At 40.9% G+C, this 21,882-nt stretch overlaps 1 protein-coding gene across 1 annotated transcript in view; it reads left to right on the top strand.

Moving 5' to 3' along the window:
* Itprid1 (ITPR interacting domain containing 1) overlaps positions 1 to 21,358 on the top strand; it is a 100,728-nt gene extending 79,370 nt beyond the window's left edge. The window contains exons 9-13 of the mRNA XM_028758407.1: positions 9,800 to 9,882; positions 10,319 to 11,494; positions 18,414 to 18,541; positions 19,143 to 19,254; positions 20,952 to 21,358. Of these exons, the coding sequence (XP_028614240.1) occupies positions 9,800 to 9,882; positions 10,319 to 11,494; positions 18,414 to 18,541; positions 19,143 to 19,254; positions 20,952 to 21,299 (1,847 nt within the window). The 3' untranslated portion in view covers positions 21,300 to 21,358. The remainder of the gene's footprint in view (positions 1 to 9,799; positions 9,883 to 10,318; positions 11,495 to 18,413; positions 18,542 to 19,142; positions 19,255 to 20,951) is intronic.
* The last annotated feature ends 524 nt before the right edge of the window (positions 21,359 to 21,882 follow it).

The raw sequence follows: 21,882 nt of genomic DNA, 5'->3' as shown, positions 1-21,882 counted from the left end.
TCTAATTGGTAACCCCATTTTGACTTATGTGGGGATCTAAAGACAAAACCATAAAGCTTTTCTGAAGCATTTGAAATTCCATTTCTTAAATGCCTCTGTGATGGCCACTGCAGCACAAACAATCCTCACTGCTTCCTATTGGGCAAAGCTGCCGCTGCTCAACTCAGGTTCCAACCCTGTCCTGGTGTGATTTGCTTTTGCCTCATCCGTAAGTCCACATCGGTTCTAAGACATGTGACTCAGCCTTACTACTGGGCGGTCACAGACTTTCTAACATGTGGCAATGTCTGAGACAGACACTTGGCAATTAAGTAGTGTAATATAGAATCTATTGATGTTATGGTTAACCCCAAAGTTCAAAGTTGGACCATGTTTCTTATTCTATATGATTTCTGCATATTTCCTGTCCCTGTATACCCTGTTCCATTGCATCTCTTTACAATTTACATTTCGACTCCTTACCCTCTTTTGTTTCCTGAGACGCTCTACACAAAGACTATTTTCAATGCAACTCAGGTGCTTTTGCTGTTGACACAGTCCAGAGAGAAGGTTCCTTCCATTGGAGGGTCTTGGCAGAGACCTGGCTCCTTCGTGATTGGTGTAATGCTGCCATCTGGTGGTTACTTTGACAAGGTGCCTAAGGCGTCTTTCCCTGGGGTAAGCGTGTTAGCACAGTACAAAGGTCCAGTCGGCAGGCAGGGCTCACCCAACTGATACACTAAAATCTAAATCCTAGAAGGCAGTTGTGCACTGTGGAAGTTAATTTTCAATGACTATCAATGCTAGCCATCACAGTCATAAGTAGTGTGAACAGTGAGACTGAATTATAGTAGTTAAATTAATGTCCCTTGGGAAGAACTTACCTGTACTTAGACAAAATATTTATGGGTTCATAGATTCACACACATATCACTGGGCATTAACCTCGCTCATCACAAGCCCAATATAACAGAATAACAGCTCCTACGTAGGAGAGTCAGAATCCAATGCTGGTAGATGTGCTATAAATCTTCCAGGTTTCTAATAGCATGTTTGTTAAATACATTGAGAGTTTAGCCTCTATGAGCCACGGGATAGACAAGAGTTGGTGAACGAGGTAGCGAGAGAAAAAGAAATCAAGCAGAGAAGTTTGGGTGGTGAGGGGTGTCATTTATCTAATTGGGTTAGAACAGGGACCGGTGAGAGGGGACGTTTTGTGATAAAAATTTCTCTAGAAAAACAAACCAAAAAAAGCCTTCAGGATGCAAGGTGGAAAAAAAAAGAAAAGAGAAGAGAAGAAAAAACCACAAGGCTTCCACTTAGCAGAATGGGCCAGAGCTTTGGTGCCTTGGGAAAAGGTTCCCAGAAACGGTCCACTGGCAGTAAGTATCTGCTCCAGTTCTCCTAGGCATGGTCTGGCTGGCTTCTAGGACTGGGTGGGTGGCCCGCTGAGCTAGTGCTACATCCATTACGCCTGAAGCGCCATGTTCTTGTACCGGAAGTCAAGCCCTCCTGCCTGGGTGTTGTTACCTTGAAAGTGTAGCAGTGATAAATGATGCTCGTTTGTATTTGTCTGTTTGGTTAATAATACATCATAGCTATCCCAGACTAGGTGATTTCTCATACTTTATCTCTGTTTAACTCCTACAGTCCTAAGGGGAAGTTTAAAGTGAGGAGATCTAGCACCTAGCTGTGGGTAGTCACTGAAGTGCTTTGTAAGGGGCAAAGATCTTATCTCCTAAAGAAACTAAGCCATTTGTAAATTGGCCCACATTTTTCTTAAGTCTCTCAGAACGACTCAGGTTGTACACATTTGACTTCTAGAGCAAACAAAAAGTGAAAATCCTCTCCTTGAGAGAGTCGTGCCCAACTGTGTTGTTCAGTCACATCATGGAAGTGAAATCTCAGTTTGGTCTTTTGTTCAATTTAATTAAATTCCAGAGATATCACTTAAGTGAGATTTAACAGTTGTTTGTGATTTACAGGCATACAGTTAATGAAATGTAACTGTTGTCAATACCACAAATACATACCCTTTAGAACAAATGATCCCTACAGTGTAGAGATGTACTGTGCTTGTAGCTGTTTACAGTAAGTCCTCATGCTCAGAGAGCTTCATCCGTCTGCAAACCTTGGACTGAAGCTATTAGAAATACACTGAATATATGAAAGATATAGACTTTTCCCTTTGCTGTTCCTTAAACAATACAGTATAGCTTTTATATACCATTTAAATTATAGTAGGTAATGAAAGTAATCCAAGATGATTTCAGAGGGAAGGAAGGTTGTGCATATGTCACATGCAAATATTGTGGCATTTTGTGTAAGGGATTTGAGGACCTGCAGTTTTTAGTATTCTGTGGGATGGAGTTTCTTGAAACTAGTCACCCACAGACGTAGGTTGTTAGAGACTAGTCTTCTGTATGGGCAGATGTTGGTTTAATGGCAGAATACATTGCTTCCTCTGAGCATGGCAAGGATCATAGTAGCTGTCAATCATCATGAATCACACTTGCAGCTCCTGTTCCAGAACAAGAATCTTGAAATTTTTCTGGAAAAGTGAGTAGCAGTGTTGTCCAGAGGCTCCGCATCCTGTTTTGCCTTACCTCCCCTATGTCTTAAGTTCCCTTACTTAGGAGTTTTTGCTCTTAATGCTATAGGTCAGGGGTGATGAAGGAGATGTGGAAATTAGTTCTGCTTACTGAGTATCTATGGTCAGGGTCTCCTGGGGTGAAACAGACTGTCCGGGGACCTGAAACACAGAAGGTATTTTGAAATAGAAAGCTCATGTGGAGTGTGTTCAGGGATGGTCTGCTTACTCCGATGTTGAATGGATAGGTAAAGTGGTCAGTGCATTACGTGAAAAATATTAGAAAATCTACACAAAGCTTTTTCAATGTTATTATAACAATTATCACATAATTTACATAGATTACATAAATTAAAAAATAGGTTATTTCCTTTCTAACCTCAAAAGTACTTGAAGTTTTTTGAAAAACAGTATTTTTTATTTCATTACTCCTTGAAATCTCATGCATCTAAAATAATGTGTTTCAACCCTATTCATTCACTACTACCTCCCTTCAGTGTTCCCTGGGATCCACCGAATCTCATTTCTTTTGTTGTTATTGTTAGAAACTCCCTGAGTCCAACTAATGCTGCCCACATGCAGATCAGTGTATGAAGGCATAGGCGACCTACCTATAGGGCATGTCCACAAAGAAGAGTGACTCTCCCTCCCTGAGCAGTCATCGATTGTCAAAGAGCTCTTCTCCCATCCATGCTGAAATTTTGACAGCCTGGATCTTGCGCAGATTATCGCTGCTGTGGTTGACGTTTGCAATAAGAATGCAGACTCGAGCATTTCATGGCTCTAAATCTTACCAGCTCTTACATTCTTTTTGTTCCTTCTTCTGTGATGTTCCTGAGCCTTCAATACTGTGGGATGGAGGAGGACATAAGGTTAATATAGATGATTCATCCAGAGCTGAATACTCGCGGTGACTTACACGTGACATTTTGACCTGTTACGTGTCTCTGTATCAGCTCTCAGACAAGCAAGGCAAATCTGTGGAAATAAACATATATCTTAAGAAAATCATTTGACAACATGACCGTTTAGACAAACAACACTAGTAACTTTTCCCTCTTGGACCCTATGATCCGCTCGTCATGGATTTTTGACCAGATTTACAGTTCGAGAGATAAATCCTTCCTGTGGAGCAGGCCCCAGATCCAATCAGAAAGAGGCGACTTATCTAATCATCATGCCTCTATTGCTCCAATGGGCACATCAGCATGTAGGGTCCACATTTGGTAAAGACCACTGATGTTTCTTTTCTCTTTCAACAACTGACATTGCACCCTCTGCCACTATGTCAGCTAACCATCAGGGAGAGAGTTCTCTAGTTGGTACAAATTGAATTCTATATGTCCTACATCCACAGTGAGTGTTTTCATCAATAGGGACTTACCATCTAGTTGTAATGGCTAGCCAATAACAATAGCAATAACCCACAGGGTTGTTTTGTTTTGTGTAACTCTGGGGCCTCCGTCCAGTAACACGTCTAAAAAGATACCCTGTGCCCAACACCAAGATTTTCATATAAGAACTAATGTCATCTTGGAGTGGCATTTTCTACTCAGAAAGCCACGTCTGTTCAAACTACTATTCTTTATAATACGTTTTTGAATTAATGCATTGCATGTTGTAAATGTAATATATTTTGAACGGAACGAGTGGATGCTCGTTAAGCATCTGCATGTCCCCTTGGTTAACTCATGCCCTGCCCTCTTCTCTACCAACTCTTCCACTCTCCACCAAAACCTTCAACCCTGACAACTATCCCACTTGCCTTTCATGTTGTCTGACAAGTTTTAATGCTGGTTGAATTTGATTTTAACAAGAGCAACTATGTCAAATATGTCCTACAAATATTAAGCATTATAAATCTCTAATAATAAATAAATATTTATTATTTTCATTGATAGTTAACAAGCAAATATTCTATTACTAGTGTTAAATGTTCTATAACAATTGAATGTTGTACTTGAGGGTGTTTACTTGATCAGCTCTTTCCACATAACCTGCTACATGTTATAATAGTACTTATTTTCATAGACACATAGGGTTTTCATAATAAGCCCATTGCTATATTGTTATCTTTTTTGTTAATATAGTCAATTTCTCCCCACTGCAGGGATCAAACCCAAGGCTTTAACAATGCTAGGCAACTACTCAACCACTGGGTTTGCCCCATCTTCAATAATCTTGGAAAGGAGTTAAACCTTTTGAAACATGTGTTTGATGCTTCCTTTCAGGCTCTTCTCTGTCTGTCCTTCAAGGGAATCACTCCCCTATCATTTCCCTGAGTTATCCTCAAAGCTAATTCTCCTCCTGCTTTTATTGTTAAGTATATAATATGCCTCTCCAGTTGGGTGGATTTTAAGACTTTTTCTCTTCGTTGTTGGTATTAAATAATTTGTTTCTGATGTGGTATAGATTTCTTCATGTTCTGTGTGCCAGGGGCTTGTTTCTGTCAAACATTTCAAGGGTTCTCCATGCTCTTTGGAGTTTTCCAGTTATTAAAATATCCATCCACTCAGAGAGGTCGTATGGTGTACTGGTGTGATTTTCATCACTTAAAATCTTGTTTTCCATATGCAAATTTGATTTGGGATCATTTCTATAGTCCTGTCTTTCTTTCATTCATTGTTTTTATTATACAATCCTTAATTTGCTTTTAATCTTATTGATTATAAACTATCATAAGCAGTATAGTTTTCATTTTTTGTTTGATTTAGGTCTTTACCACACACACACACACACACACACACACACACACACACACACACACACCATTAATGTTTGCACTTAACACAATTCATCATCTTTCTGGATTCTTGGCCTTATGGCATATAGTCATAATGTCCTTGACTGATCATTCTAACATCAGCATCAATTCTTTGCTTGTTTCCATTTGTTGGTGTTTCCCCTCCCTGTTTGGGTCACATTTACCTGTGTCTTTTATAGTTAATTATAGTCCTTCATTGACAATTTCCTTCCTATATATAACCTATTTTGATTACTCTTCCCCACCTGCTCTTATCTCTCTCCCCCCTTCTTTCTTGTTAATCTTTCCCACATTACTGTCTTTTTTGTTGTTGTCTTGTGTTGTATGACACAGAGTTTCATAAAGCCAGTCTATGTGACCATAGGTTTGGAACTATGCATTGAAGGGGATGGGAACACATTTGACATACCTGGGATCTTGTAGTAGATGCTAAGTGGTGTGGATTTAATTTTGCATGTGGTAAGTATTGGTGCATTCCAATCCTAAAAGGCTATTCTTGAGTTTACTTCTGAGGCAGAGTTGAGTTACCAGGAAATGTACTCTGATATATTAGAGTCTTATTATTTTATTATTATTATTATTATTATTATTATTATCTTTAATCTTTTTTTAACAGTCCAGACCTTATTTCCCCCATCCATTCTTCCATCTGACAGTTCCTCATCCCATTCCTCCTCCCCCATCTTCAAGAAGATATCCCCACACCCCAATAGGCTCCCAAATTCTGCCAGGCTTCCCCATTCCCTGGGGCCTCAAGTCTCTCTAGGGTTAGGTGCATCTCTCATTGAGGCCAGACCAGGCAGCTATCTGACATATATCTGCTGTATATATGTCAAGAGCCTTATTTCAGCTGGTGTATTCTGCCTTGTTGGTGGCTATTGTCTGGGAGATCTTGGAGGTCCAGGTTTGTTGAGACTAATGGTCTTCCTATGGGGTTGCCCTCCTCCTTAACTTCTTCCAGCCTTTTCCTAGTTCAACCATAGGGATCTCTGACTTCAGACCATTGGATGGGTGTAAGTGTCTGCTTCTGTCTCAGCCAACAGCTTGTTGGGCCTTTTGGAAAGCAGCCATGCTAGGCCCTGTCTGTAAGTGCATCGTAGCATCAGTAATAGTGTCAGACCTTGGAGCCTCCCCTTGAGATGGGTTCCAATTTGGGCTGGTCACTGGACCTCCTTTCCCTCAGTCTCTTTTCCATTCTTGTCCCTGCAGTTCTTTTAGACAGGAACAATTCTGAGTCAGAGTTTTTGACTGTGGGATGGCAACCGCAACCCTCAACTTGATGTCCTGTCTTTCTACTGGAGATGGATTCTACAAGTTTCCTCTCCCCATCGTTGAAATTTCATCTAAGGCCCCTCTCTGAGTTTTGATATTCTTTCACCTCCCAGATTTCTGGTACATCCTGGAGGGTCCTCCCACTGGAGGGTCCTCCCACCTCCCACCTCCCACCTTCCCACCTCCCAACCTCCTCCGAGGTTGTATATTTCCATTCATTCTGCTGGCCCTTAGGTCTTCACTCCTGATTTCCACCACCAATATCTAATCATGTTTCCCTTTTCCCCTGCCTTTCTTCCTCCCCTCTCCCACCTAGTTCCTTCCCTCCCTCTGCCCCCTGTGATTGTTTTATTCTCTCTCCCAAGTGGGATTGAAGCATCCTCACTTGGGTCTACTTGAGTTCTGTGGATTTTATCCTGGGCATTCTGTAATTTTTTGGCTAATATTCAGTTATTAGTGAGTATATATCATGCATGTCCTTTTGGGTCAGAGATACTTAATTAAGGATAATATTTTCTAGTTCTATCTATTTGCCTGCAAAACTCATGATGTCCTCATTCTAAATAGCTGAATAGTAGTCCATTGTGTAAATGAAACAGACATTTTCTGCTCATGGATTGGTAGGATTAACATAGTAAAAATTGCCAACCTACCAAAAGCAATCTACAGATTCAATGCAATCCCCATCAAAATTTCAACATAATTCTTCAAAGACATGAAAAGAACAATTCTCAATTTCATATGGAAAAAAAAAAACAAGATAGCGAAAACAATTCTTAACAATAAAAGAACTTCTGGGGGAAATCTCTGACCTCAAGCTACAGAGCAATAATGATTAAAAAAACAAACAAACAAACAGCATGGTATTGGTACAGAGACCGACACATTGATCAATGAAATAGAATTTAGGACCCAGAAATAAAACTACACACTTATGGACACTTGATCTTTGACAAAGAAGCCAAAAGTATACAATGGAAAAAAACAAAGCATCTTCAATAAATGGTGCTAGTCTAACTGGCAGTTGGTATATGGAAAAATGAAAATAGATCCATATTTGTCATCTTGCACAAAACTCAAGTCCAAGTGGATCAAGGATCTCAACATAAAACCAGATACACTGAATCTAATAGTGGACTCTTATTTTAAGAGAACATGAAGAACCAGAACAATGTTCTTCTCGGGCTACTTACTTCTCACCTCTGAGTTAAGACCTTCAATGTGCTATATGAAATTTTTCAATACAGTGGGTAGAATCATACAATATTTTTGGACCTAACTAATTTTGAGTCCTATTTTCCTTCAATTATTTTAGATGGTTCCTCCCCTATGCTGGAGTATAGCTCAAGAAGGATCCAAGAACTTATTCTCCATAGGACTTTCCTTTTTTCTCATGCTGTCCTGCAAACTCTAGATGGCTCAATTTTGCTGAAGTCTTACCTCTACTTCCTTTATTAAATGTGTCCTGTAAGATTCTCCATGAGTTTCTGTCCTTATACTGAGACTTGTACACTAGCTACAGAAATCTGGATAATCATGGGGCTCACATCACTGAGCCTGCTTCTCAGCAATTGCTCTCATGAGTTGCTGCCTGCTGTCTTCAAACAAAACAAAAACTATTATTCATGTGTTTTGTACAGTATTCAATTGTTACAGGAGGAAGAGAAATTCTGGCCTCTATTACTCCAGCTTGCCAAGAGCAAAAGTCCTTTTAAGGTTGATCTTGGGTGAAAATTTCCATATTTCATTCTCAAAAACACATCAAGAAGTGATGTCTATATCAGAGAAATTGTTCCCTCAACTTTTTCCACTGAGTTCCTCAATCCCACCCAGGTTCAGCTGTGAAATGCCTTTGTTTCTTGGTTTCTAGCTTTTAAATGTCTTGAGTCTAAATTAAAGAATACAAGGTTTGAACTTCCGAATTGTAGGAAGGCCAGTGTGTTTCTTCCTGCTTTAACCACAGGGCAAATGAGCCGGATATGAGCTGCTTGGACCACCTCAGAGACCATTTCTACTCAAATAACATTAAGACTTGCTGAAGACAGCCCTACAGAGAGAAGGCATTGCTGTTAAAGGAGACATCCTCAAGGCTGGAAAACATAAGCAGTGGCTAAGATCTTTGAACTTCTCTTCAGTAGTTATGTGTCTAAGTAATGGAAAATTACATATTTCTCACTTAGGTACTAGATATTTAAGCATCATATATATATATATATATATATATATATGAATATATATATCAACAATCATCCTTTTTTACCAACTTCCAAATGTATCCTTAGTCTCTTTTCCCAAAGAAGACAAAGTCTTCTAGTGTAAGCAAGTGTTGCTAGAGAAAAATGGGAATCCAGTACTTGGGGCTGAAGTGAAATACAGTTAGCAGGGTGGTTTGCCTAGCATGCATGAAGTACTAGATTTAATTCACAACACTGCACAAAACATTGGATAGTAGAAGCTTGTAGTCCAAGCATCCAGGAGGCAGAGACAGGAGGATAAGATGTTTAAGATCATCCTTGGCTTGGCTACCTGGTGGATTTGAGGCCAGCCTAGAATATATGAGATCCCCACCTCAAAATAAAATGCCATAGTTTAATCTTTAGTACAGGGACTTGCTATCAGGCACCTATTCTTTCAATCCAACCCAACACAATATGGCACAATACAACACAACATGTACAAATGATGTCCGCAAATCCTAGCCTGTCCATATAGCAATGTTCTTTGTCTGCCCTGTCCAGTGTTTTGTGGAAACAAAAGCTACATGGCCTTGTAGTCTTCAATTTAGAGCCATGGAAAGCTAGGAGAGAGTTTGTAGCTAAAACTTAGTCAAAAGGAAGATAACATATATGTAAACATATAACATAGGAAGATATTGCGGTTATATTAATGTGACAGTTGGAGACATCTGTATTTTTTTTGTCCTTAGTAAAAGTTCAGCTCACAAACAATCCTATTACAATTTAAGAAGTGAGTTCTTCCACTGCTCCATGTTTTACAGGTTCAGGAAGATATAGATGCAGTTTTACCTGTCCTTTCTGACACTTGAGAAAAGATGTCCTTGGAAGTTTCCCATTGGGTCATTAATGGTCAGCATGCAGGATCTCTAACGTGCTAGTCATGGGGAAGATTTACTCTCAGTCTTGTGGGCAGGATGATTTCATTTCCCTAATGTCCAGGTCTCTTTCTTCACACAGGCACCCGAGTGGACAGAACAAACAGCTGTCAGTCTGACAGCAGCGGGTTTTTGGAGGAGCTGCCAGAGCTCCAGCCCCTCCAGGTAAAAGAGGTTGGAATGGGGCCCTGACTGAGTACTTTACACTCTTTACGCCTATCAACCACACAACCCCAATTATTTACTCAGTCCTGGAGAACTTGGAAAGACAAAACTATAGTGCCCATCATGGAAAGTTTTAAAGACCACAATACTCTCATTCGCTCTCTCTCTCTCTCTCTCTCTCTCTCTCTCTCTCTCTCCCTCTCTCTCGGCAAAGAATAAAGAGTCACAGCATACCAAGTGCCATGATGCTCACCTTTCCGTTCCTTTCCCTTTTGTTTTGATTTTTTTAAACAATGAGCTGAAATTCATGGGGAACTGGTGCTGGGTGACATAATAATCTGATAAAATTCCAAGTTTGTAGCCTGTGATCAAGACTTTTGTGTCACTGGCCTGCCCTAACTTCCTGATTTATCTTCCATGTTGGTTTCTCCTGCAGGTATCTTCCTTGACAGGCATCCAAAGTCCCACTGTCTGCAGAGGTTGCAAACCAATGGATCAGAGTCATAGCCCAGCATCATGGCAAGGTACTCAGCAAGAGTCATATGGCTCTAAATCCAAGAGCATGACAAGCTCATCCTTGTTAAGCCAAGATAGGTGTACCCTGGAAGAAAAAGCATCTGTGATGGAAGAGGAGCTTCAACTCAATGCCATGGAAGGACCACCAGAAATAATCAACCTAGATATGACCCTCACCAAGACTGTCATGGCGGGAGAACACCCAGAGAGTGTTGCCGGAACTGTGGTCACTTCTACATGTAATAATGCAATGGGGGTCATGGTGACTCATGTCACAGAAAAGGAAGATAGGTCTCTAGTCCATAAGGGTACTGGAAAAATGCTGACACAAAGGCATCACTTTGAATCACCAAGGTCACCCAGGATTGATCAGACTCCAGACAATTTCTATCATGTGGACTCTGAGTTCCCTGGAACAGAGGACAACAGCAAAGTCTGCCCTGACACCAAGCAAAGCTCACGGGTGCAAGAGAGGCCAGCACAGCACTCTCACCGGCACAGAGGAGCCATGCCCTCGAAAGGTGACCTTGTTCAAACCTCTGATAAGTCAATTCCCCACCTTGATAAGCCACCTGGAGATGTTCCCACTGACTCAAATGCTGCCAGCTCTTGGTCTATGACAACCCAGATGTCCTCCAATCTGGTGTCAGCTGCTCAGAGGGTTGCAGACCTGGGGACCTATAATAAAGGAACAGCTTTTGAATGCACTCCGTGTGACCCTCTTAATACCACAGACCTAAGACTGCAGACAGAAACAAGGCAGGTCAACGATGTTGCTGTTCAGACTTATGCATATGAATGCAAGCTCAGGCCCTCACATAATGACTTAATTCATGGATCCTGGCCCCTTACCAAATCCATCTCCTTGGATACAGGTTTTCCTAGTACCTCCCCAACAGGCATCTGCCATACCACACCTTCCCACTGTTGTGCCTGCTGTCATCACTGTCCCAACTGCCAGTGCAGGAGGCAAAGCCCTGGCCCAGAACCTTCTATTTGCAGGCATTTCCTGTATTCACATGCAGAAGATCCTAAAGTCCAGTTCATGAAGACGTTGAAAATACTCCAAGACACTACTGTGAGAGATCTGTGTTCTGTAAGTGTTTCCTCTACCACCAGGGAAGGTAGATGCACCAACCTGACTCTGACACTAAAAGGATAGTATTTATCTTGTTTTACAGCAGAGAAAACTCAGAGCATACCTCTTGTTTCCAAATATTAGTCATGTTTGTTGAATATTTTATAGTTTATGAGATACATTCACACATTCAAGGTTATAATATTTAATTTACCTGTCTCATCTTCAAGTCAGTAAATCTGAGAATTCTAACTTTTAAATTCAGCAGGCTATATAATCTTGTCTGGGCCATTTAGAGTCTCTGGGGCAGTCATGTAAAACAGTGGGATGGGGACTATGAATGTAGCTCAGTGGCTAAGTACTTGCTTATGGCCCTGGGTTTAATGAAAAAAAATGCATATATATATATATATATATATATATACATATGAATTCCTGTATGCATCCATTTATATGCACATATATGTAGGAATTTGACTTATTCCATTATCACAAAATTGTGTGAGGATGAAATAAAGCACTCAACATATTTAAAGACTCAATGCAATATTAAACACAGAGAAAGCTCAAGTTAATATTAATTGAGGGGTATGGCTCTAGTCATTAATTTGTGTTACTCTTTTATTATTGATGTATTACTTGAACCTCTGGTATCATATAAAGGGACATCTGGTCAACCTTTGGTAACTGATTTAAACATGAGTACTGGGGTTACGGAACACTGAATAATGTCAACCTAATCCCCGATTCATCAACTTGTCTATAATGACTTATTCTAATGGTCCTTTTAAGTGTTTCTAAGGTGGGAGTAGTCTAGGTCTTCCAGGATAACTGTCAAATAAACCTTTAAGAGTATAACATCTGAAATTTCATGTACAAAAAGTAAAGGGTATTGATGATACAGGGTTAGAGGTGTTTATGGACAGTACAGAGGAACTGGCTTACTCAGTGCCATGGTCCAGGGCCCAGGGGTTTCCTTCTATCCTTTAATTCCATAAGAAAAGGTACTGAATGTCCATTATAAACATTTAACTTATACTGTGTCCTCTAATCTTCATTTTCTTAGATGCCATAAATATTCATTGGGTTTCTAATGTGTGGCAAGTCCTATGTCATTTGTAAATAAAAAAAAAAACTGGACTGAAATAAAGTAAATTATCATGTGAACTTCTAACATATATAACTCTACATAGGCCTAACATAAACTGAGAAATTAATTTTCAGATCGCAAGACATCATAAATTTAGAATATTTAAGAATGTGCCAAAATAAAGGTTGTATTGCTCATAGAGAGCTTCATCTAGGCTTTGTAATCAACTCTGGGAATCTTATTCAGTAGAAGAAAAGAGCAAAGGCTGATGTGTAGTTGGGATCCTGGGGTCCAAATAACCAAATCCTGGAAAATGGACATGGAAAACAGCTCAGTGGTAGAATGCCTAGGTACCTCAATTTTCAGTATCAAAATAAATAAAATAAAATCTAGGAGAATAGAAAAATCACTGCCATGCTCACTTATTGAGAGTTATAAGTACTCTAAGGAAGTGTTCTTCTCTTGTGAATCACTCCCTACTCTGGACTTACATCAGGTGACATTGCCAGTCTTTGGAGGCATCTTTATTTGTCACCCCTGGAAGACAAGTGGCTGTTACTGGCAGCAGATAGGTACAGATCAGAGATTCTGTCGAACATGCTACCGTACGTGCAAAGGACAGCCCCACCACAGAGCACTATTTGGTTTAATATGTCATTGTTGTCAAGATTGAAAAAAATCATAACTCTAGAAGAATGAGCACTTACATGACTATGTAGTTTATATGACAATATGTTAGACTTGAAAGTTAGCTAAAGAAGGTGCCATTTTAGATCCTATACAAACAATTAGGCCATATAAATAAGTACGTCTATTTCTGTAATGAAAGCCTGGTTCACTTATGGTGGCACATTTCTATAACGCCATTACTCAGGAGATTAAAGCAGGAGGATCATTACAAATCCAAGGTCAGTCTGGTCAACATAGCAAGTGCTAAAGGCTGCATAATGAGACCTCATCTCAAGGATACATTTTACAAAGATGTATAAGTCAAATGACGTTTAGTCTTATGTTTTGTTTAAAATAACAAGAATACAATCAAAATTATGTTAAAAGTTTCAGGAGAGAAAGTCCTTCAAGACATATCCAATGTCATTTGGTAATCATGATGCTGGGATAGAATACTAAATCTGTTTTCTGAACACATCATCCTTACCAATTGAAAATAATATAAATATCTCTTGGCAGTGTTAAGAAAAATAGTAAGCATGTATTAGTAAAATGAGAATCTAGAAGACAATTGTGTCACTGTCATTTTGATGAGACCCAGAAAAACTCAGGCCAAAGCTGGCTCAAAGTTAAGGACGCTGCTTATGATAGTGACAGAGACTGAGTTTGGTCCAGGGGTTTCCCTGGATGTGAACCAGTGATCTTCTCTCGCCTCTTTCTGTCGAAGAGGGCCTTGGACTTACGTAATTCTAGCTGTCTGGAATGATTTGGCATCTGGAAAGAGATGTTCTCTTTCATTTGGCACTATAACATCAAAAGGTTTTTGGGATCCTTTGTGTATAATCATCATCCTCACACTGGTACATAGGTGTCAATATCAGTTGATTGAATGTGAACTTTCCTATCTTGCCCCTTGCCTCACGATACATTAGCCCTCATCCTCCTAGAGTCTGGCATTATCAGGGGCTGAGAAGATGACTCAGTAAATTGCTTTGCTGCACACGCATGAGGATCTGGGTTTGTATCTTCGGTGTCCACATAAAAAGCTGGATGTGTGCTGGGGACAAGCACCTGTAGGTTAGTGCTGAGGTGATGGTGCAGAAACAGATGGATTCCCTGGAGCTTAATGAGTAGCCATTCTAGCTAAATAGGTGAGCTACAGGTTTATCTAGAGAGCCTGTCCCCAAAATAAGCGACAAATAATACTTAATGTCAACCTCTACTTACACAACACACACACACACACACCTGCACAAACATGAACATGGACACACATAACCACAACAAGAAACAAAGTTGTAATTATACAGAAAAGACAAAGGTAATTGATTTGGCTGAAGTGGTATTCCACAGTTTTACTACGTTGGTCATGCATTTTTCTTCCTTTAAAGGTTAAGAAATACACACATAATGGAAACAGTAAATTAATGTGGTCATATACACTTACAGTGTGTGTTTGTTTGCAGACACACACACACACACACATGCCTGAACACACATGTAGATAAGCACATGAGCGGGGTGTAAGTCAAGAAACTTGAAGAGTGGAAAAGGAAAGCAACGTGTGTTGTGAGTGAGCCTGACTGGACCTGTAAAGCCTGGGAAAAGATTCTGCAGGCAATGTGGCTTTAAGATAAACCCCATGGAATAGCTAGGGTTAGGAAGTCTATTAAGGACAAAAATAACCAGAAACTAGGCCATGGGTGAAATGAAGATTATAGATAGGGATGGATGCTATCTGTCTCAAGGTGACAGACATTCAGAGCAGTTGTTGAAAGTCAGAGGAATTTTTTATAAAAATCTTGACTTGAAAATGCTTCCCCTGCCCACAAGTGAAAGCTCATGCTGTTTTGTTTTTATACTGCCATTCTTACTGTCGAAGTTTACATTAATGGTTTCAAATGTAGAACAGACCTCGTGGGTTTGACCCAGACTTTACTTAGGACAAAAAGAGAGATGTCAACAGACACACACACACACACACACACACACACACCCCTGTTATTACCCTTGCCAAGGGTTTCCTTTATTCTGAAATGTTTTTTTTTTCTAGTACTTGGGCTAAATTGTGTATTTCTGAATAACCAGGAGATGGCAGCACTTCAGAATTTTCCACGATGCTACAACTGGCCATCGGCAATCTCCGAATCCAAGCTCCATAGTCCTTATCATCCAGTCTCAGAGGGTTACCCACACACATCCAACTGAGGCTTGAAACCCAGTGGTAATGATGATCAGCCTGCTTGAGCATTGTGCTGCCATGGCCTGGCCTTGCTGTTCCTTGGACTTTGAAAGTAGTTACCTAAATTGACTTGAAACACTCAGCAGCTCCGTTCTGAGTGACAGGTGCCTCTTCATACTGTCTGATCTCGCTTCATTCCATGAAGTGACTTCATTAGATATTGGAAAGGAAAAGATCAATCAGGTGGTGTAAATGTAAAATACAAATAGCATTTTTTTTATCACAGACATCAAACATTTATGTACAAAAGATGTTCATGTGCACTCTAAGATAGTTTCCATTTTTTTTATATTTTTTAAAGATTTATTTATGTATGTGAGTACACTGTCACTCTCTTCAGATACACCAGAAGAAGGTATAGGTTCCCACTACAGATGGTTGTGAGCCACCATGTGGTTGCTGGGAATTGAACTCAGGACCTCTGGAAGAGCAGTCAGTGCTCTCAACCGCTGAGTCATCTCTCCAGTCCTGATAATATCCATTTTTATGAGCCATAATTCAGTAATATACTAAGCGTTCTTACCAACATCAGTATGTGTCTAAGACTTCCCACGGGTCAGGTTCTCTCATGTTAAAGCTAAATACATCATTCAGTATGAAATAAAACAAAATAATGTAGAGTTTTTATATCAAAGTATCCGTTTTAGATTAATATTCCCATTATGAAACTTCTAGGTCAAATAATAATCACAAAGTGACCATGATCTGGACATGTTATTTTGGGGATAAAGATGAAAAACATTATTGGATCATCCAGAAACTGAGGCAGAGGGTGATGGAGTTCATGGCCCAGCAGCCAAATAAGCTCATTAAGATTGCTTCTCAAAATCTCAGAATATCCTCTATGATTCCATTCTATGGCTATAAGCTTTGACAGAGAAGCTTGGGAAATTCAGACTTTTAGCTAGACACATTGCAGCTTGTAAAGCGTTGAATCATCCCATAGAGATTGTAAAACAAGGGGAGAGCTGATCAGAGATCAGCAAATCAGCACAGTGCCCCACAGATAAACTAGGCTCAGTGGTTCAAGGGTACACAGAGGACATCAATTAACATGGTGAAAACAGGTTTGAGTTAGGAACTTCTGACAGTAAAGAAAAGAACTGTACTTCATTCTGATCTGTTCAAGAGTATTATGGGCATTTTAAGGAGAGGGTGAGAGAGAGGAGGAGAACAGGGGCTCAATGGAGCTAGTGCAGCAGAAGATGGAAAAAGGACAGATGTGTTTGTAAGCTGACTGTAGTTTAGACACTTCTAGGTAAAAGCAGTAATCAACGAGCTTCCATGGTCTTGACCAGGGAATTTTGAGGAAAAATATTTAGAAAGAAATCCTGAACTTTCCAGAAACAGAAGCAGAGGATGGTGGGTTCTGTGGCCTGGCAGTCCAATAAGTTTCCTTACTTCTCCAAAACCCACACAATCCCATCTCCCACAGAGACTTCGGGTTTGAGTTCAGTTCATAGGAATGGCTCTCAGGTCTTTAGGAAAGACACTTCTGGTTCGTATAGCCATCAATGTTTGCACCTGTAAGCCCTTAAGAAGGAAGGCTGCCATTTGTGCTGCTGTGCCTGCCTCCTCACAGTGCTCACTCAGTGCGCTATTCAGCACAAGCTTCTTTTTACAGCAGATGGAGTCTATTAGAGAGATTCACAGCCAGTCAAAATGCAGAGAATTAGTGATCCTCACGATACCCAGCCCCAAACAGGATATCCGTCGTATAACCCCTACTCTAAGGCTCAGGGAACATCACTGAAGAGAGGGTGGAAAGATCGTGCAAACCAGACACTGAAATACCAGCAGTGTGGCAATGTGAACATGACAGGGTCGTTACACCCACAAACTCTCAACAACCTGGAAGCCTGTACAAGACTTACCAAAACCTCAGCTATTTATCTGATAGCATTTATGGAGGAAAAATCAAAATGGTCTTACCTTTAGATGAAGGACTACAGGCAATCAATGTTTGATGAGAGCAAGAACCATTTTTTTTCCAAGTACAAGTCCCCAACATTAAGTGGTTATTCCTAAATGCATCTAAATAAGGTCGACAGTAGGGTGTGTGTGTGTATGTGTGTGTGTGTGTGTGTGCATGCATGTGCGCATGATTATTTCTGGCAACATTGAGCTTTCTTAGGGAGGCACTTAATTAGATGACAGTCATCCTAGGCTGATGACCAAATGTTATGCCAGAGTCTGGTCAACTCACTACAGGTCAGAATTATTAGCTGTGGGTAATTCCAAAGCTCTTAGGTTGCAAGAATAAACTGAATCAGGAACACCAATAGAGAGCAAGCATGGAAGACTAGTATGGGAAGTGTGGCCATGAGGAGCTCAAGTCTGAATTCTATCTCCTAGAGAGCATGGATGTCAAACATTTCTCAAAGTTGGTGTTGTTTGATGAAGAAATGGATCCTTTAGATTTCCCTCTTCAAGGACTGTAGTAAAAACTAGTAACAACAACAAAGAAATCCTAAGCTGATTTTCTTCAATAAATACATATGAGCATTTAATCATTTGTATTTATTCAAGAATAAATCAATGTTGTTGATGCTGAGAGTAATGGAGTACTGGGTACCAACACTGAACAAGATTAAAGGAATCGTCATTCTTCTAAGTGTGAGTCTGCCCTATGGTGATTCTTCCTGTTCTCTGTCCACCTCCTTACATTTCTGTATGGTCTAGGACTAGCCTGGGCTTCCATGGACATAACTAATTCTCACCCAAGTACCCCTCAACAACTGCTCCTTTTTGTATTAGTCAAATACAGTCTCTAATTTCTTCCAAAGCCATGGGCTGGACCTCCATGGTCTCTTTTAATGTTAGCACTTGGGCTTCTTTGCAATAGGTGATTTCCAAATGGGAAGAAAGGCAGACTCCTCCAGCCATGTTAGTGGAACGTTCACCATTCATTCTCGGGTTGTTGTTTTTGTTGTCAGTGCACAGTCTATGAGATGGAAACCATGAAGATGGTGTGCCAGAGTTTCCGGGAGCACTTAGAGGAAATCGAGCAGCACTTCATGGGACGGCAGGCACTCTTTCCCAGGGACATGTCAGAAGAGGAAAGGTAATTATCTAAGCCAAGCATAAAAGTAAGTACCAGACCACACACCTGGAGCAAGGGAAGGTAATCAGGGCAGGCAGGCCGGACGAGCATGATGAGCAAGGCTAATGAGAAATCGGCCGGCTCTTTGCTTTCATGGCCTTAGTTGTGCTTTCTCAGTGTGAGACTGGGAGAGCTGGGAGAGATGGGTACGCTCATTATTAAAGATTGGGGCTATTTGAGAAGGTCAGAAGAGGGGCGATCCAATGTGAAGACAGGAAAGGACAGCAGGATTTCTTTAATTGATGGGAATGGGACTTGGGCAGGGGGGGTATCAGAGTTTAGAAATGTGCATTATTGTCACATGGTAGAAAATATCACCAGAAGCAACGCATTCACCTATTGCCTGTGGCTGTGGGGATAGGTTTTAAAAGTACTATTCTTATCAGGGAGTATTGTGTGTCCTGATTCTAGAGCTGCATGGTGGTCATCCTTACCCAACTTGGTAACTTATAATGTATTGCATCTTGAAATAGGTAAACATAGAACATAAATTATACCACAGTAGGATTTCTTTTTAACTGGTGGTGATTTTGAAGTTTTCTTTTCTATTGTCTTCGAGCAGGGCAGAGGCTGAGCACCTGAGGACTTTACGAGAGGCCCTGAGGCAGCAAGTGGCAGAGCTGGCCTTTCAGTTAGGAGACAGAGCCAGGCAAATCAAAGAAGGGATCCTACTGGTAAGAGATGTGGTGGAGAATGTCACAGGCTAGATGCACAGTGTGAATGTCCACAGCCTACTACTCGTAGGAGAGCTGCTTCAAATAAGCCAGGGGTGGGACAGTTTCAGTCTATAGTGGTACATGTTATATGGTCACATCTGGAGATTGACCTTGACCTGTCAAGTGGTGGTTGGCTCAGGTTTGCAGCTACTCCAAGGTTTCTCCTGCCATTCAAAGGAGGAAAAAGTTCTACTACTCCTTTTCCATGTAAGAACAGGAATCCCAGCATCGTGAAGCTGGCCTGTTCAGCCAATATAAGCTAGCTCACCACTCAACTTGGCTACTGACTTGCAGATCCCATTGCAGAACTGTTGCATCTCATAAATACCTTTCTGGCAGGTCTGGGGTAGCTATTTAGTGCAAACATGACACATCTCTATCACCAGCAGCGGACACAGAGGAACAGTTCTGCTCCGTGTTTTCCACATGCCCATGGTAACCTGAAGCATCCCCCTTTCCCACCAGGGCCTTCATTCAGGTAAAAGCAGAAATCATGACCTCATCAGAGAGAAAAATTCCAAGATAAGCAGCATGAATCACAATTTGAGCTTATCACAGATATTTTTTAGCACAGATTTTAACTACAGGGGTTAATTGAGGGACATGTAGGGAAAGAGTAAGACATGCTCACATGTGGAGAGTCACATTTAGGTTTGTTTTAGACGGTACACATAGGATTTATGTGGTTCTCAAGGTTCACTGCTGAAAGTTGTGAATAGCCAACTCCCCCTCTTTAGCACTGCTCAAAGAGAGAAGCTCACAACAAAGTTAAAGTTTACAGATGGACCAGAGAGATAACTCAGGAGTTAGCACTCCTCTTGCAGAAGTTCAGTGCACAGCATCTGGGACTGGTGGCTCCCAACCACCCATAACTTCACCTCTAGGGGCCTCAATACCCTTTACTTGACTCCTTGGACAACTATAAGCAGATATGTACATAATTAAAACATATACAAAGAAGTTTAAAAAATCATGAATTTTCTTCTCCAAACAAACTTATAAGATAGATTCCTGGGGGATGTTATTTAGGGTCAAGAGTGAGTGGTGAATAGAACTCATGCTCCCTAAGGAAGCATAGTTTATTTATTGTCTTCAGTAAAATGTTTTGTCAAACACATTGTTTTGGTAAGCTACTTGGCCTTCCCCAGTAGTATCTGGTTTCCTGCCTTTCTCTATGGAAAAAGCAGCTCAGAATCCTGGACCTATACATTTCTCCCTATGTGTCCTAGTTATTTCCTGTTGCTAAGATAAAACACCATGGCTGAAAGCAACTTGGAGACCAAATGCTTTATTTGCCTTGCAAATTACAGTTGACCATCAGGGAAAACCAAAGCAGTATTTCAAGTCAGGCACCTAGAAGCAGGAACTGAAGCAGAGGCTATGGGGGAATCTCTGGTTACTGCCTTTCTCTCCAACACTTGCTCAGCCTGATTGCTTATACAACTCAGGACCACTTACCCATCCACAGTAGGCTGGATCTTCCTGCATTCAGTTTTAGGCAATCTTTTGGAGGCATTTTCATAATTGAGGGTCTCCTTCCCACATAACTCTAGTTTGTGTCAAGCTGATAAAGAACTAACCAGTGTGGGATGTCACCATGGTTCCCTATCTTCCTGTCCTGCTCCTTACACACTCCATTTTGCCTTTTCTTTCAGCAGCTAGACCTGTGTGAGGAGCTACCTGAACACTGTGGCAATCTGCCACAATGCAACTGGACAGAAGGAAAGCATGGCCAGAGATCATGTGTTCAAACCCACACTGTGTCCCCTGAGCCTGCCCTTCCTGGCAGCCATGGCCAGTGGACTCCCTGCTCAGGGGTGACTCAGCTGGTTGCTCTTAGTCCCTCTGACCTTGAGAGCAGAGGAGGGATGTCTCTACAGTCACCAGCTATGGCAGAATCAGGTCTGGGTCCTGCAGTCAGTCACGTTGGAGAGAAGTCTCTGTTAGACCAGAATGAGTTTGATGATCTTCGTACAAAATGGAATGCCCAAGAGCAGCTGTAACAAGGGAATCCAAATCCTATGTATCCTAAAAGCTCTGAATATTTTAATATTTGTTGATTACATAATAAGAAAGCACCCAGTATGTAACTGACTGAGGTGTATTATGGTCACTGAGTAACATATGACCTCTACCCTGATAGAGCATGTGTCCTAGTGGAGGATGACAAATATAAACATGCATATGTATCTATAATGAAAAATCAATAAAAAGATGATATGACCTTATTTCGTGAAAAATAATTATCTGATCAGGTATCTGGAAGGCTGTAACAGCCCGTTCTGCTGCTCCGGTCCGTGGGTCAGGGTCTAACAAGAGGGAGAGTGGGGACGGAGACGGGAAGAATGGAGACAAGACAGGGAGTCTGATCTGGAAATGAGACAGAGTCTGCTCTGGAGACAGAGTCTGCTCTGGAGACGGAGTCTACCCTGTTCTCTCCTCAAGTCTCTCCTTTTATATCTCTCCTCAAGTCTCGCCTTGAGTCTCTCAAGTGCTGGGATTAAAGGCGTGTGCCAACACTGCCTGGCCTTAATTGAAAGGATCGAGATAATTATCAGAGTGTGCTCAGCTGTTGTGGGCTGTTGA

Source organism: Grammomys surdaster, unplaced genomic scaffold (assembly GCF_004785775.1).
Source record: "Grammomys surdaster isolate TR1022 unplaced genomic scaffold, NIH_TR_1.0 126197, whole genome shotgun sequence".
Taxonomy (NCBI): Eukaryota; Metazoa; Chordata; class Mammalia; order Rodentia; family Muridae; genus Grammomys; species Grammomys surdaster.
This window is presented reverse-complemented; position numbering and strand designations above follow the sequence as displayed.